The sequence below is a fragment of the Mauremys mutica genome, chromosome 7, assembly GCF_020497125.1.
Source record: "Mauremys mutica isolate MM-2020 ecotype Southern chromosome 7, ASM2049712v1, whole genome shotgun sequence".
Taxonomy (NCBI): Eukaryota; Metazoa; Chordata; order Testudines; family Geoemydidae; genus Mauremys; species Mauremys mutica.
In genome coordinates this window covers 86,527,588-86,542,034 of record NC_059078.1, presented here as the reverse complement: position 1 = coordinate 86,542,034, position 14,447 = coordinate 86,527,588, and the positions used below count along the sequence as shown (strand labels likewise).

Sequence of the window (14,447 nt, the reverse complement as noted above, 5' to 3'; positions counted from 1 at the left end):
TTGCCATATCTATCCTGTTTCCCTCGTGTTTTTTCACTATGCGACTAACCCTGGAATGGAGGTGATGAGCCATGGTCTGTGATCAGAAGAATGGTGAATAGGAGAAGCCCAACACATAGGAACTGGATGGGCCATTAGGACATAGGTGTTATATCTTATCACATTTGCATATGCACATTTCCTGGACTTACCAGGCACAGCTGTCAGCAGTGAAGAAGCTAATGGTTAAAAAACCACAAAGGCCCAGCTGGAAATATTGAGCGTGCCCATCCACCTCTGGAAGTCAGCCCTTAAAATGTTAGTAAATTATAGTAAACAAAAAATCCAACATCCTCAGATGCTGTGTGGGCTGGAAGTAATTCAAGAGATGAGCTCACATTGTGAGAGGAGAGGGGTGGGGCAGTTCAGAGCCATGTGTGCTTTAAACACACGGAGGGCTTTAAAGGCACAGCTCTTCAATTGTTGTGATTTGAAGTGAAGGGATTTCAGGTGGCTGAGAGAGGTCAGGGTATGACATGATGAGCTGGAAAGAGCTGACTCACCTTCTCTCCGGGTTGCCCCTTTAGTCCCTGGGTCAATTACACCAGTCGCAGCCGCATGCAAAAGGGTGAAGGGGAGAGAGAAAGAGACACAAACACAGGAATCAGTGTTAATGGCACACTAAACCCAAACACAAAACAACACAACAAAAAAACAGGTCACAGACACTGACGCATGCTCTGTTTAAGGTTCACACACAAGCACAATGACCTTTGCTTTCCCCCTTCCACTGCCATCAGGATCAGCTGTCCTGGCAATGTCTCAGAGGAAGGGCAGCTGAGAGAGGTGGCAGCTGAAATTGGGTTTTCAGCCAGCATGAGAAAATCAATTCTTGATTTTAACAAGTGGTGGTGGTGTGGGGGGAAACTGAAGCTGTGTGTTAGTGATAAGCTTGCCATAGTTAGCAAGGCTGGCTCAGAGTACAGAGACATCAGCTCACAAGTAAGTGAGGCAGCAGCAACAGACCTGACAAGGAACCTTGGCACAGCTGCCACCAGGGATGATAGTCCCCGGGTGGGATTAGCCATGGTGGTCAGAACAGTAGCTGAAGATGGACTTGGCTAACAGTCAGTCCACACTGGCCAAGTGGCAGGAGTTCCTGGCCAGCCTTTCAGTGTGTGAGACAGGAGGGTCATTGAGGAAAGGCAGAGGAGGATAAACGGATGAATGTGCTGGGAAGAAGGTATCTGACTGAATGGGAGGGTGGGGCATGGGAAATATATTTAATTGACAGGCTTCATTACTGAAACAGTAGTAAAATATTGATTTTTTTTTCTCTTCTTTCTCTTCTGCCTGGCTCAAAATGGGGGAATTAGATATAATATATGGGCTGGCAGTGTGAAATCTGTGGGGTAAATGTGCAAAATACATTTAAGTCTTACATACTGAAATATGTTTAATATATTAAGTCACTCCAGGTAGATTAATTACAATTAAAACAGGCCTGTTTTATGGTAGGACCTTATTCTACCACCCTTATTCACACTGAGGAGTAACCTACTACATGTGGAATCTCACTGATTTCAGTGGAACTACTCACAGAGGAAGGCTTCACTTAGTATAAGAACGGCAAAGCTGGGGCTTTAATGAACAGAGTGTGTAGGCTTTAAACAGGGGCTCATCTGGAAGTGTTGTGATCTATGTTACCCACCAAAAGTCTCAGGTTCGATTACTAGCTCATCTTTCACTATCCCGGTGGTTGGCAGGGGCTGGCATTTCTGCAGAGCCAGCTTCCTCTGCCTCTCAGAGGCCTCCTAGCAGGGTCTAATGGCAGTTTTACTCAGTTCCCCTCTTCTAGCACATACAAATAAGCAGAAAATGAGAGACACTATATAGATTTCTGTCTGTTTTCCATCTCTGTCTAGAGCAGTGAGCCTCATAAACTGCGCTACCTTGCGTTATATCCTGTTGTGTCACATTACTGAAAGCAGCAGTTACTTCCAAAGTAATGCTGTCATGGCAACACAACATCAAATCAGAAGGGCATCATGAACATGTATTAGCATTGCTTGAATCACCCTCAGTCTGGCAATACAGTAATAGTGAAGAGCTAACCCCCTCAGGCATGCCAGGCTCCAATACCAATGAGGCATTGGGAGCAGACCTTACTGGAGAGAGAAAGTTACCCAGAGGTATCGCTAAGGAAGTCCTCAGCATAGTACATAAAATATAATGGACCCATAAAACCCTCCCATACTTTGGGGGCTTGGATTAATTGGGACTCAAAACTGAATTACCCTGGCTCATGAGGTTTGTAAAAACCAAGCCACCCAGGGTTATGCCCACCCGATCTGTGGAATTCGCTGACTCTTTCTCTATATTTTTTCCATCACTGTTGATGGCAGTGAGTAGCTGATTATATCATTAATGTTTATAAATATGTTGAAGATGTAAAGAGTCATTTAATGTCAAGAATTGTTAATTGTTAATAATATTTGTTGTATTTGTATGTAAAAAGAGAACTTCTCTTTGCTAATCAGCCTCCATAACAAACACCGTGGGCCAGTTCCTGGTGTAAATTCATATAGCTCCATTGGCTTCAATGGAATTGCACTTATTTACACCAGCTGAGGATCTGGCCCTGGATGTGTAATCTCTTATGGCATGACCACTTTAGCCACTCTATATTACAGCTGCCTGTGAAATTGCAGGCATCAAACCCAGACACATCTCACTCATCCACACGCAGCCTTCCCAAAAGATGTTTAAAGATGTAAAATGTTTGCGGGGAAGATATCCAAATGGTAACTCAGAGGAGCTTAGCTGTGGCAAGCTGAACAGCTGGGAACTGGCAAGGAGTGAAGGTAGCTAGCAACACAGTCTCCTCTTTCTGTCTGAAATGTGGGGTGGTCATAGGGCAGGTGTCTCAGCCAGAGAAAAGCATAAGGATTCAGGACCTATTCACAATTCAGAATGAACTTAGTGGAATGTCACCTCACCCCTGAAGCTGTTATGTTGTCCTCTTTGGAAAGACATCAACATGTATGGGGAGTAAAGAGAACAACTCCATGAAGAGGGAACACAGGGAACAGAAGGCAGAGCCGCACAATGCAAAGGTGTTTGGGGTGCTGATGTGATGCTGTATGACACGCGCTGCCCAGCCTTTCTTCAAAGTGTCACTGTTATTTTAAATATGTACTGTATGCCTGGAGGGCCAAATTAGAGCCAATGTGCTGGGCAGACATTGTACATTCATAGGCTGAGAAAAGGCTGCAAATGTTTATTTGATCTGTATCATTTTTTCAACACACAGATCCGCAGGGGGAACTTGCCTCTCCTCCACCTTCAGAGGCACATAGGCAAGTACATTGCAGGCAGCAAGAAACCATCGGCAGCCCACTGCTTGGCACCACTAGAACACGTGGTTCTGCAGGGACCATTCTCAGAATGTAGCCAGGGCCTCCTTCTCAAGAGTCCCATTTAGATTTGGTTTCGGTATGGAAATGTCTCAGGTAAGAGCCCCCTATAGACTTACCAAGGATTCATGCCTCCGTTTTCGGGGTGGAGCCTGGTTACATCACAAATGATAGAACCCGCAGCCTAGAATTTCTAAACCTGGAAGCAGATCTGAGCAGCAGTTCATTCCGTTTTATTCATGAGGGAAGCTGCTGCTTTTTTCCTTGTTGTACCCAAACCAGACCTGAAAATGGAGCCAGGAGCTGGGGGAATCATTTCCCTGAAATAATGAAAGTATCACCCCAAACGACCCAGAGCATCCCAGCTTTCGGAAAAATGTGTGTCAGTCAGGTCAGGCAGATGCAAGAGGTTGTAACTCACCGGTCTTCCAGGGATTCCCATGGCGCCTTTGTCTCCCTAACAATTAATGCAAAATCAGACGGCAGTTGGAAACTGACCATAAGCAAGACCACAAAATGACACAAATTAGATGTCACATAGGAGTGTATCTTTGATTATTAATTGACTGAGGTGTGTGAGTGTGTAGGTGCACATATGTTGACACATGATATATATGTTTGTATGTATCTTTGAACATATGTGTAAGCATGTGGGTATGGATGTGTATGTAAGTCATCAGTATAACTCCTTGCTATATAGGCACAAGGAACCAACACAGCATAACCATTTAGAAAGGGAAAAAAAGGCAAGTCTGTGATCCAACTATGAATCTAATCATAATTTCAACACTTTCTATAATCCAGCTGCTGGGAAACTGCTCCCTTCAGTACCTAATTATCACATTTTTCTCTTGCTTTCCAAGGAAATCTGAATGGTAGCTATTTATTTACAGAGCTGTTACCACTTAAGATAGAACTCTCAGAGACCATGAACAGGTCCACATTTTCCAGTAGTCCAGAAAAGGGCAAGTTATACTAATGTGGATAACAAGATAACACAGGAAATGGCGTGTCTAGCACAATGTATATTAATGGCTGTGCTCTGTGTCTCTTAACTGTAGAGAATGCTGCCCCGTGCATCTTTAGGGCATGAAAATCATTAAGTGAGGTTGCATGAATGTTCCTGCCTAAGAATGTATGAGACGATACTTGAACTGAATGGCAAAGACACATGGACACAAAGCCATTGGCTTATTCTTAGCCATTTATATAGATTTTAGTTCTGAATCTTAAAGAATATTTTTATTATTTAACTATAGAATTAAAAAAAACTCTGTATTTTTGGTCACAAAAAGTGAACGGCTCTGCAGACTTAGAGAGCAGTATGCTGATGCTCAGAGGATACAGAACTATTTATGGTGTCCATTGTTTTGTGGATTTCGCTGCACAATTTGCAAAAATGACATTGTAAAATCTCTCAGTATTGTTTCTGATCATCAATTTGGTTTTTTCCTAAGTTTCACTATGGAAAAAAAATCAATGTTTCTGTTGTATCTTCTCATATATTTTCACTATAATAGTGTTTTCTGAGAAGATTGGTTTCTGCAGCACCTGACAAGAACATAGACAATGTAGGAGGCTCAAGGATGAGGGGAAAACAACCCTAACTGTGTCACCTACATGAAATCGTTGAGCGTCTTCTGTCATTATTGCTTTAATCATGGCAATGAGCCAGAACCTTAGTTCGGTGTCCACTAGTGATCAGTAGGAGTTAGGGATACATACTGATTACACAGGTAACTCTGCTGAGGAAAATAATCTTTGATGTTGGTAAATGTTCAGAAATTCTTTTTTCCCCAGCAGTGTCTGTAATCAATACTGATGATCATTTTTCTACTGTGACCTGCCAATTTGCTCTGCTATCCAGTGATGGAACTGCAGAAAGCAGTGTAGAGAAAAAGCAAATGGAGAAGACTGTCTTGAAATCTGGGGAGTGGGCAGATTATTTCTCGCCATTCAAGGAATGCACTTTGCTGCCACTGTTGCTCAGTAACCTTTCTTTGCTCCCTGTCTGATGTACATAATAATACTGTAGATTAATCTTCTAAATACACTTCAATATGCACAAGATTTAAATGTAATGGGGTAAAAAGTATTTAGAGGTTTAACAACTCCATAGTTATAGACAAGTACTATTCCATAATCAATGGGCATTTCTTTCACATACGTGTTTTGATAAATCAAAAAGCCATATCTCTGCTGCAGTTTTACTTCAGGTGATTTACACAAGCAGTTTGATTAAATTTACATAGATGGTATGTGACTGCATAGTAAAAGGAGACAATATCTATTCTATTTCATCCCATTCTGGTTTTTATACTGCCCCCATCAACATGCTATTTGATCTATCTCTCTATCTCTGTGTCTAGGTGCTGTACATGGTTTATTCAGAAAACAATGGAATTTCTCCATAAGGGACAGGAAATTCATTGCCTTGCTCTTTGATTTCTTGGCTTCTGCTTGGGAGCTTGCTGCTGAGTTTTCTTGTTCTTTAATTTGGACATTGCTTTCTTCTACAGCTGAGCTTGGCAACTTGTTATGAAGATGACAAGGGTCAAACTCTCATGATCTGTAGTGGAAGGGTGTTCCAGACTTTTGGATCTGTTGAGAGAAACTCCTTCTGGCTGTGCTGTGACTGGTATCTGACCACATAATGACTTATACTGTATAGGACAGAGCTGTGTCTGATATTAGTCTGCACAGTGATTGGTACAGTACCTGATGTCAAATTGCCAAGTACCTCATCGTGAAATGATGTATGAGTGCACTGTGTCTGGTATTGACTACACAGTACTTAGGGTCTTCTAAACAATACAAGCAGGGGGGAAATGGTCCCAGTAGTATAGCAAATAAATGCCAGATGTTTATGAGAAAGAGTTGCCTATGATGTGAAGCCAGGAAATACACTTTGTTGTAGATAATACTTATGTCCTGCACTGTATGCTAGCATTGTATTCATAGCCCCACTGCCTGCCTGCCTGCTGTATTTCTAAAGTGGCTATTGTTTTAGTAACCAAGCACCAAACAATAGTTATGAAGAAGGCTTGAGTGGTCTTAAAAGATGTTTTGCTCTCTCCTTCCCTTAGGCAATGGGTGGATTTTTGTTTTTGTTTTTGTGGAAGTCATTGCTGAGGAGACTTCATCCAAAGGTGGTATATGTTGAGATCAGAGTATGGTCAGGCTGTGGCTTGGTCTGATCTCCTCTGGCCAAGGGTTTCATACCTGATTCTGTTGCTGAGAATGTTCTGCTCCCTGAGCCTGAAAGACTTATCCTGAGTCTCTCCAATACAGGAGCCCAGCTGGCTTGGATAGTCTCTGAAAGTAAGGCTACTCTGAAGTAATCTAACCCCGGATTGTAAGAGCCCTGTAAATTAGAGACAAACCATGAATTTGGGCCTTAGATGAAGGGGGAGCCAGCAGTTTCACACAGCACTTTGCATCAGCTTTTACTACTTGTGAGGTGGGACACTGTGCTGCAGCAATTGCAGCCTTCATGTGACAATTACATTCAGCCCCAGGTAGCATGAATAGAATAATCTTACCTGAAGGCAATGAAAACATGGACCATGGTGGTCAAAACCTTGTCTAAAAAGAGAGGGAAGAGCCTCCTGACCCACCAAAAATGTAACAAAGGAATTCCTTTCTACTGTGGCAATCAGTATGTCCACAAGTCGTGATGAGTCCACCACAGCCCAAGGATCTGCACTGCTTTGATGATATGTGGCCTGCTGCCCTCAGATGATGGTGAGCTTAGAGTATTTTCTTCTTTCTGTTAATATTACTTCTGTGTCTCAATATTTGAGTTTGAGCCAACTACTTTTCATCCATCTATTGATTTCTCCCCTGGAGATGGCCCAGGCTGCCACAGTGGAGAAAATATATTGATCCTAGCATATAAAATCCTTATCATGATTTATCTCAGCAACAGACCATTGCTAATACTTCATTTTCATTTGGATTAAAGTTAGTAATGGATTTACAACTCCCTGAGAAGTTGGCAGGCACCATGTTGATTTAATTTTAACCAGTGATAATAGGACTGTTCACGAAAACAAGCTTGTGGGGGGCAAAGAAACAAACTGTTGAGAACTTTAGGTTACAGACTGACTTTTCTGTTTGAGGGGTACTGAGAGGGGAGAGTGGAGTGGTGGCCATTGAGCAGAGGTTCCCTTTGCTTGCACTGGCAGGCAAAGGGGAGCTGGAGACTGGACAACACCCCAAATCCACTGTCTGTGCACCCTTGGAAATGAGAAGCGCATCTGGGCACAGTACCCAGGTTGCCTGCCTTACACTCAAAGTGCTAGGTCACCATTCTGCCTGGCCCCTGGGAGTCGGGGGGGGGGGGGAAGGGGGGAAGGCAAGAGGCCCCTGACATCTCTTCCCTGCCCAGAACGCTTGCAAAAGGTGAAGCATGTACCCCTAAGTGTAACTCAGAAGCCAGTTTGACAATGTAACAAAGTTTCCCCTTCACTAGGAATACATTAAGAAACAGGTGGAGTGACTGGCCATAAACTGGCTCTACTGTGGCCATGAGAAGGGATGGCTTGGTGTCCATTTGATGTCTGAATTTCACTTCTCCGTGGCCTGATCTCTATATATCCCTTTCACCTCTACTTCCTGTATCAGCATGGATTAAATGGATGCTTCCTGCATCCCCCAAGCTCCCCTAGAGTTAAAATAAATAATCCAAATCACTGCAATATCCATCCTGGTATCTGCTTGAAATAGAACCTCCAGTCTTTCCTGGAAAGCCTGTAGAAGCTCAGATTCCTATCAGTGAGAGTACAATACAAACGTGGTTTTTAGATGGGGAAGGTGATTCATATTGGAAAGGTGATCTTAAAAGGCCACATGTTTCCCAAACACAAAAGGATCTTATAAAAAATGTGTTTCTTGGAACATTGTCCTGCCAAGGTCCTGTTGTTCCTATCCTATTGGGATCCATATCTCATTTGCAACATGCTCTTCATCTAATTTAGTTCCACCACTGGAGACCACTACCACCTCCCAATTTACACAGCCTTGAGGCCTGCCTTTCAAACTACTGTCAGAGAGAGAAAGAGAGTGAACAAAACAGAAATAACATTATAGAAAAAAGCTATTTACCGGAAGCCCTGGTCTTCCTGTAGGGCCCTGAAATAAAACAGAAAAGGCAACATTGGCACAAAAACTGGGGTAGGAGGTAGGGAAAGCACTGATTAAAAAGAAGAAATCCAGTATAAACAATGAGAAAACAGAACTAAGTCAAGTCATCAGAACAGCTCTCATACTAACCCGAGCTAATTGTTCCATTTTCCCAACCCATCTTTAAAGCTTTATTTCTATTTGGTATGTGTCTTTCACAGAGATTCCCAAACTGGGGTCTGTGGGTAACTGGTAGCCCACGGAGAGCTAGGTAGCCACATGCTTCTGAGTCTTCTCCTTGTTTCCATCTGATGAATATTAATTATTCATGTACAGAATTTCTGGAGTTGCCACAGAGATATTGTATAATCATGACTGGGAGGGAAGGTATCTAAGATGTGGTTCACACTATGAAAAAGTTTGAGAACCTGCAAACTAACACATACTTACTTTCTTTCTTTCTTTTTTACCAATTACACATCTACAGGTTGCTGGCTTTCAAATTACCCTATCTACATCAAAATTGGTAAAGAAATGATAGAATCTGCCACTGGAAATTCAAAGAGTCTAGGACCATTCTAATTCAATGTGTAATTTTAAGCCCCTTCAGTTGCTCTGACATTATATGCCCAAGAACGAGTATAACTAAGGAGTGTTTTAATCTTTTCTGTTTCTCACTTTTTGGAATTCAGCCTTGCCAATCCTATCCACCACTGTCGTGTATCAGAAAAAGCCCTGCAAAAACATAGCCCCTCAGTTTGGCCCTAAATGGTACAAGATAAGAGCTGCTCCCATTTTGTTCAGCTCAGAAGTCTGAAACTTCACATTTACATGCTGTGAAATGTATAATAAACTGAGATTTTTGGTGTGTCAGCATTTCTGAGTTGCTGGCTGGACTGACATATGTGAAACCAGCAGTGTGGGAATCTGTTCCACACATCATAAACTAATTCTCATCCATTTTAATCAGAAAAAAACACTGGCGAAAATCTTCAGCATGTAAACACCAAGTGCTTTGCTTAAATAGTTAACAGGGAAGTTATGCTTGTGATTTTTGAACTGCTATCACTTGCAGTCCCTTAAAATCTCCTGGCATTCTTAGTGAGAATAGGGCGTGGTTAGCCTGAGAGCCCAGGAAATATTCCACTTTGGTTAATTAAATTCAGTCCACCTAATTTCATCTTATTTCAATGGGCTACAGTATTCTCACCTCCTGTCCTAAACAGTTGTTTATACAGACAGATTCAGGGGTCAGAAAAAGCTGGTATACAGTAGCACATTGTGTCATCACTTCTCTGGTGGTCCCATTTGTTTTTGCAGGATTTAAGCTTTCATTAGAATATTAAGTTTCTAGCCCTTACTGTTGCAAAGAAAACCTGTGAACTGATGGAGGGCTGTCTTCCTCTGCGTACAGAGACTGCTTGAAAGTTTTGCATTTGAGGGTTTGCAGGATCAGTATTTCAAAGGGAATAGAAATCTGTTCTGTAGCAACTAGTTCGCCTTAAAATGTCCTCTGTACATTGTTTTATAAGCCTTGTTGCTTAAGTCATAACAGAAAATGCAATTTTTACGCTTACAGACAAAAGATGTCAAGTATCAGAGGGGTAGCCGTGTTAGTCTGGATCTGTAAAAGCAGCAAAGAATCCTGTGGCACCTTATAGACTAACAGATGTTTTGGAGCATGAGCTTTCGTGGGTGAATACCCACTTCGTCGGATGCAGACAAAAGATGACTACTGGATGTCTAACTGTCCAAGTCCCATTGCAGAGATCTAGTATGATTATTATGTTATACATTAATATAAAACAAGTTCCTTTATAAGGTCTAAAATGTAATAGTTACCGTATTCCTTTGTATCAATTAATGTTTGTGGGGATATTCCTTCAGTCCTTGTAAGGCTTTTTCTGATTCATACCCTTCAAGGTCTTTTAGCAGCAATAATGAGTAACTAGAAACATTCTGGCAGTAGTTGGGACATTTTTCTGAAGTCTAAGTTGTCTGAGTTGAGTTTTTGCATTTGGCTAACATTTGGAAAGGAAGCTGTCTACACAATTTTTCTTCAAAACTGATAATTGCACATCTAGCCCCAAACATTCAGCAACGTTGGCTGAGTGGCAGAGAACAAGTTGCACAGGTATGCGTGTAACATATATTTGCACCCGGTTTTTAAAAATATGTTGAATTCAGTGTATGGCATCCTATGCATGCAAATTGCACACTGTTATCCTCCTTTTTGTATGTGAAAATAGTTGAGAGTATTTCTAGCCCTTTATATTCACTGTTTCTACCCTGTGAGCTTTCTCAATCCCATGCTGTGAGATTTCAGAATTGTGCAGAGCTATATGGGTGTGTCTGTGAAATCCCACTAAGGATCTAGGCACTCTGACTGAATACAAAGGATATTTGGTGTTTGAGAGATTCTGGGAGATTTTAAAGGCAAACTTGGGTATAACATGGCATATGGGAGAAAATTGTTACTGCTAATTTCCCCTCAAGGCCCCTTCACCCCATTACCATCAGGTGCACACTTCGCAAACGCACTGGAACTTTGGTACTTACAGGAGGTCCTGAAAGAAAGAAGAAGGAAAATAAACAGGTATTAGTGCTGTTATAGAATAAATCCTGAAGACAACGTTTAGATGATCACTCCTTACATTGCACTCACTCATTCTCTCTGTGGACTGGATTCTGATCTCACTTATTCTTGTTCTACACCCAGGTAACTTCATTGTTGTCAGTGAATTCATCCTGATTTACACCACTGAAAACAAGATCAGAATCAGACCCCAAATTTCCCTCCTTCTTTCTGTCTTCTGCCTGTCTCTCACTCATTTTCATTTCAGGTTAATTGAAATCACTTTGCTGCCAAGAGCAACGAATTACAAATTTGTGAAATTTGATTTTTAAAACCTTTGAGGGTAAATATGATGAAATAAAATCAGGATGCTGCATCATTTACAGATAGGTTTAAAGACAGCTGAGTGTAGTGTGTCTTGTCAGAGTCTCTTCTGGTCAATCAATATTTCATTTTACCATAATTAAATAAGTAATCCTTATATTTATTTTTGCTGATCATTTTCATCCAGGCTGTGGGTAAAATCCAGAAGTGATATGTTAGGTGGTGTGAGAGGGGCCTTCCTTACACTAATTTATGCTCAGTTAAACGCCCTGGAACCTCCTCACACTCTGCCAACATGTGAGGGAGGCTAAATTTGTTTAGTTTCCACAAGAAAGAGTTGTAAGAAGATATAAGAAAGGGTAAGCCAAAGTAGCTGCCATTCTACTTGGACGTATGCCTTCTGGGTCTTCATCATTTAGAATCCCTTGCATATCAATAGAAGGTTTAAGGGAGTCTGAGTGTTAGGGGTGTAACATATACCACCTTAGCCATCACTGTCTTCTGTTGACCGTCTCTTCTAATTTCTTTTAAAGGAGGAATTTCTGATTTAATGCTCTCGTCTCCTCCAGACAGTCAAGTTTAAAATCAAAAGGTAAAGTGGAAGGACTCTACAGAAATGTCCTTCTCATGGTCCATTGGACATATATGGGTGACCTTACGTAGAGGTGATCTCACTTGGGGAGAGAAGACAGAGAAAGGCCTGTGGTTTCTTACAAATGTGCTCTAAAATAAACCCTGTCAGACTTTCTCAGATCACATCCCTAAATTCCAGGTGCATATTTGTTGTGGGCTGAATTCTGCCATTTGTTAATACACTAAACTCCCACTGATGTCCTCAGGTGTTGCACTCATAACCTACGGCAGAATTTGTCCCTATAAGTTCACGTTATGGTTTGAATACTGTCTCAGTCTTATATTGCAAAGAGGCTTGGGTTTTATTTAGAAGCATGCTTGCCAAAATCATGCTATAGACTAACCCTCAAGCTTGTCCATACCATGTGGGTTTTTTTTTTAATCATGGCTGCAGCACAGCTGGCAGCTGCAAAGTATTGATGTTAATCATGACAAGCCTGTGCCAGCTATTAGCTATTGAGCTGATCCTGCAGCCCTCACTCATGTTGCTTGTCCTTACTCATGCAATTTACTCCAATGGGATGTCTCACCTAAGTAAGGTTTACAGCATCTGCACCCTTTTTCAATCACAGGGACAAACCATCATGTGGATAGAACTTAAATCCATTCATTCATTGCCAAGTACATCTCTTTTTAACGAGTTTTGTGCCTTTCTGGGCAACAGCCTGACCTTCCGGAACATGTTGCATTTGAGAAAATAATAATAAAATCCAACCGCCCAGCAAATGCCACCAAATAGCAACTGTCCTCAGTCTAGAAATTGCACCTAATTTATGCTCCCCATTTCTGTTAAGAGCTTTAACCACTTTGTTCTTTTTCAGCACAAAAAGTTAACAGAAAAATCCAGTCTCTCTCTATCTCTCTCTCAAGTCAGTCACTGGTATTTTGGAGATGTTTGTGGCCTAGTGGAATTTTTGTCTGTTTTTATGAGGAAAATGGAGACAGACATCCACTGTGATGTCACTTGTTACCGTGACCATTTTATGATATCACAGAATATTTTAGGCTGCCATTCAGCAAGCTCATCTGCATCTCTTACTGAAATCATGGGCTGCTTGAGACCTTGGAAGCTGATGTGATCAGATTGCAGTGAAGCATGCCAGACCTCTGTCAGAAGCAGCAGCAGCATGGTCTGCCGGTGCACTACATTTCACAACATACACTCTGCCTGGTCCCTTGTCCCCTTCCTCCCCCGTCCCCACTGCTCCATCCCACCTTTCTTTTATTACAGCAGAGTGGGCCATGTAGATCTCATTGTCTGAGAAATATCTCTTCACTCATTCTGTCACATAATAGAGAATGCCCATTCAGAAACTGGCATGGTGAATATATGTTTAAGCAGATGTGACACCATATGCAGCCAGTTTACATTGGCCGATCCTTTATTCTAACCTAGCTGTATTCAGCACAGGACTGGAGCAAGGGATCAAAAGTGGTTTTAAACCATATTTATTTCCCTCCGATTCCATCTGGCAGGGACCATTTCACAAGTTAGAGTAGGTTCAAACTCTTCTAACTGATACCTGGCTGCCTGCAGACTGCTGGGGCATAAGGATGCTGCAGCCACACCCTCTTTCCCTTGGACACACCCCAATGTCAAGGGAGTTCTCACAGAAGAGATCCTCTAGCTTTACAGCAGCTTTGTGTCGCCGAAGTGACATAAATCAGGTGGAGCAGAGGGCAGCTGAAGCCCATGCTAGTTCCTGGGGTAAGTTAAAGCAGCCTCAGGGCTGCTCTTACACACAGCTGTTTGTGGCCTTGAGGGGTCATTCTGGCAGTGGGGATTGCTCAGGCATAGAGATGCCCGGCCTTGCCCATTTCCCCTTGGCCAGGCCCCCTACATTGGAAAGGGAGAGTGGAGTAGGAGATAGTACGCTGCCTGTATGCCACCCACAGATTCACTTATCCTAGGGTATCTCCATTAACCACTTACGCCTGCATTATGGCTGCTTTATGACACCAGATGCAGTGCAAAGCAGCCATAATGAGGTTGAGGACTGGGCCCGGTGTATTTAGGCAGCAGTCCTAAGCTGCCTCCCATGCCTCATTTGTTGCTGAACGCCCAAACTCCCCACACTTAACTTCCAAATTTTCCAGCTTCTCTCACGGTTATGTGTTGTCAGTACAAACGTGTGTAGTACACCGAAACTACACTGAACTGAATTTCAAGATAAACACTACCAGGTGCTACTGTGCTGACTAACCCTCCACTTTTTAACTGGAATGAAGCTGCCACAGAAGTCAAGGGGCCTTTCTTGAGCACAATACACAAGGCCTTGACTACTGGGGTAAAAACTATGCTCAGGCCTAAACCAGTCACTGTCCCATCGAGTGGTGGCAATTGGGTGGGTCCAGCTCACCTTCAGATCACCCCAGGTCCATATTAACAGGGGCAA

At 42.3% G+C, this 14,447-nt stretch overlaps 1 protein-coding gene across 18 annotated transcripts in view; it reads right to left on the bottom strand.

The window, feature by feature from the left end:
- The window catches only part of COL13A1 (collagen type XIII alpha 1 chain), a 166,711-nt gene that overhangs the window by 99,304 nt on the left and 52,960 nt on the right, over positions 1-14,447 (bottom strand). For 14 of the 18 annotated variants that reach the window (XM_045025545.1, XM_045025550.1, XM_045025556.1 and 11 more), the window contains exons 3-6: positions 11,079-11,086; positions 8,502-8,528; positions 3,817-3,852; positions 543-569 (exon numbers count right to left, since the gene is read on the bottom strand). In XM_045025545.1, the coding sequence (XP_044881480.1) occupies positions 543-569; positions 3,817-3,852; positions 8,502-8,528; positions 11,079-11,086 (98 nt within the window). The remainder of the gene's footprint in view (positions 1-542; positions 570-3,816; positions 3,853-8,501; positions 8,529-11,078; positions 11,087-14,447) is intronic. The other 4 variants (XM_045025546.1, XM_045025561.1, XM_045025563.1 and 1 more) reach the window with 2 other exon arrangements.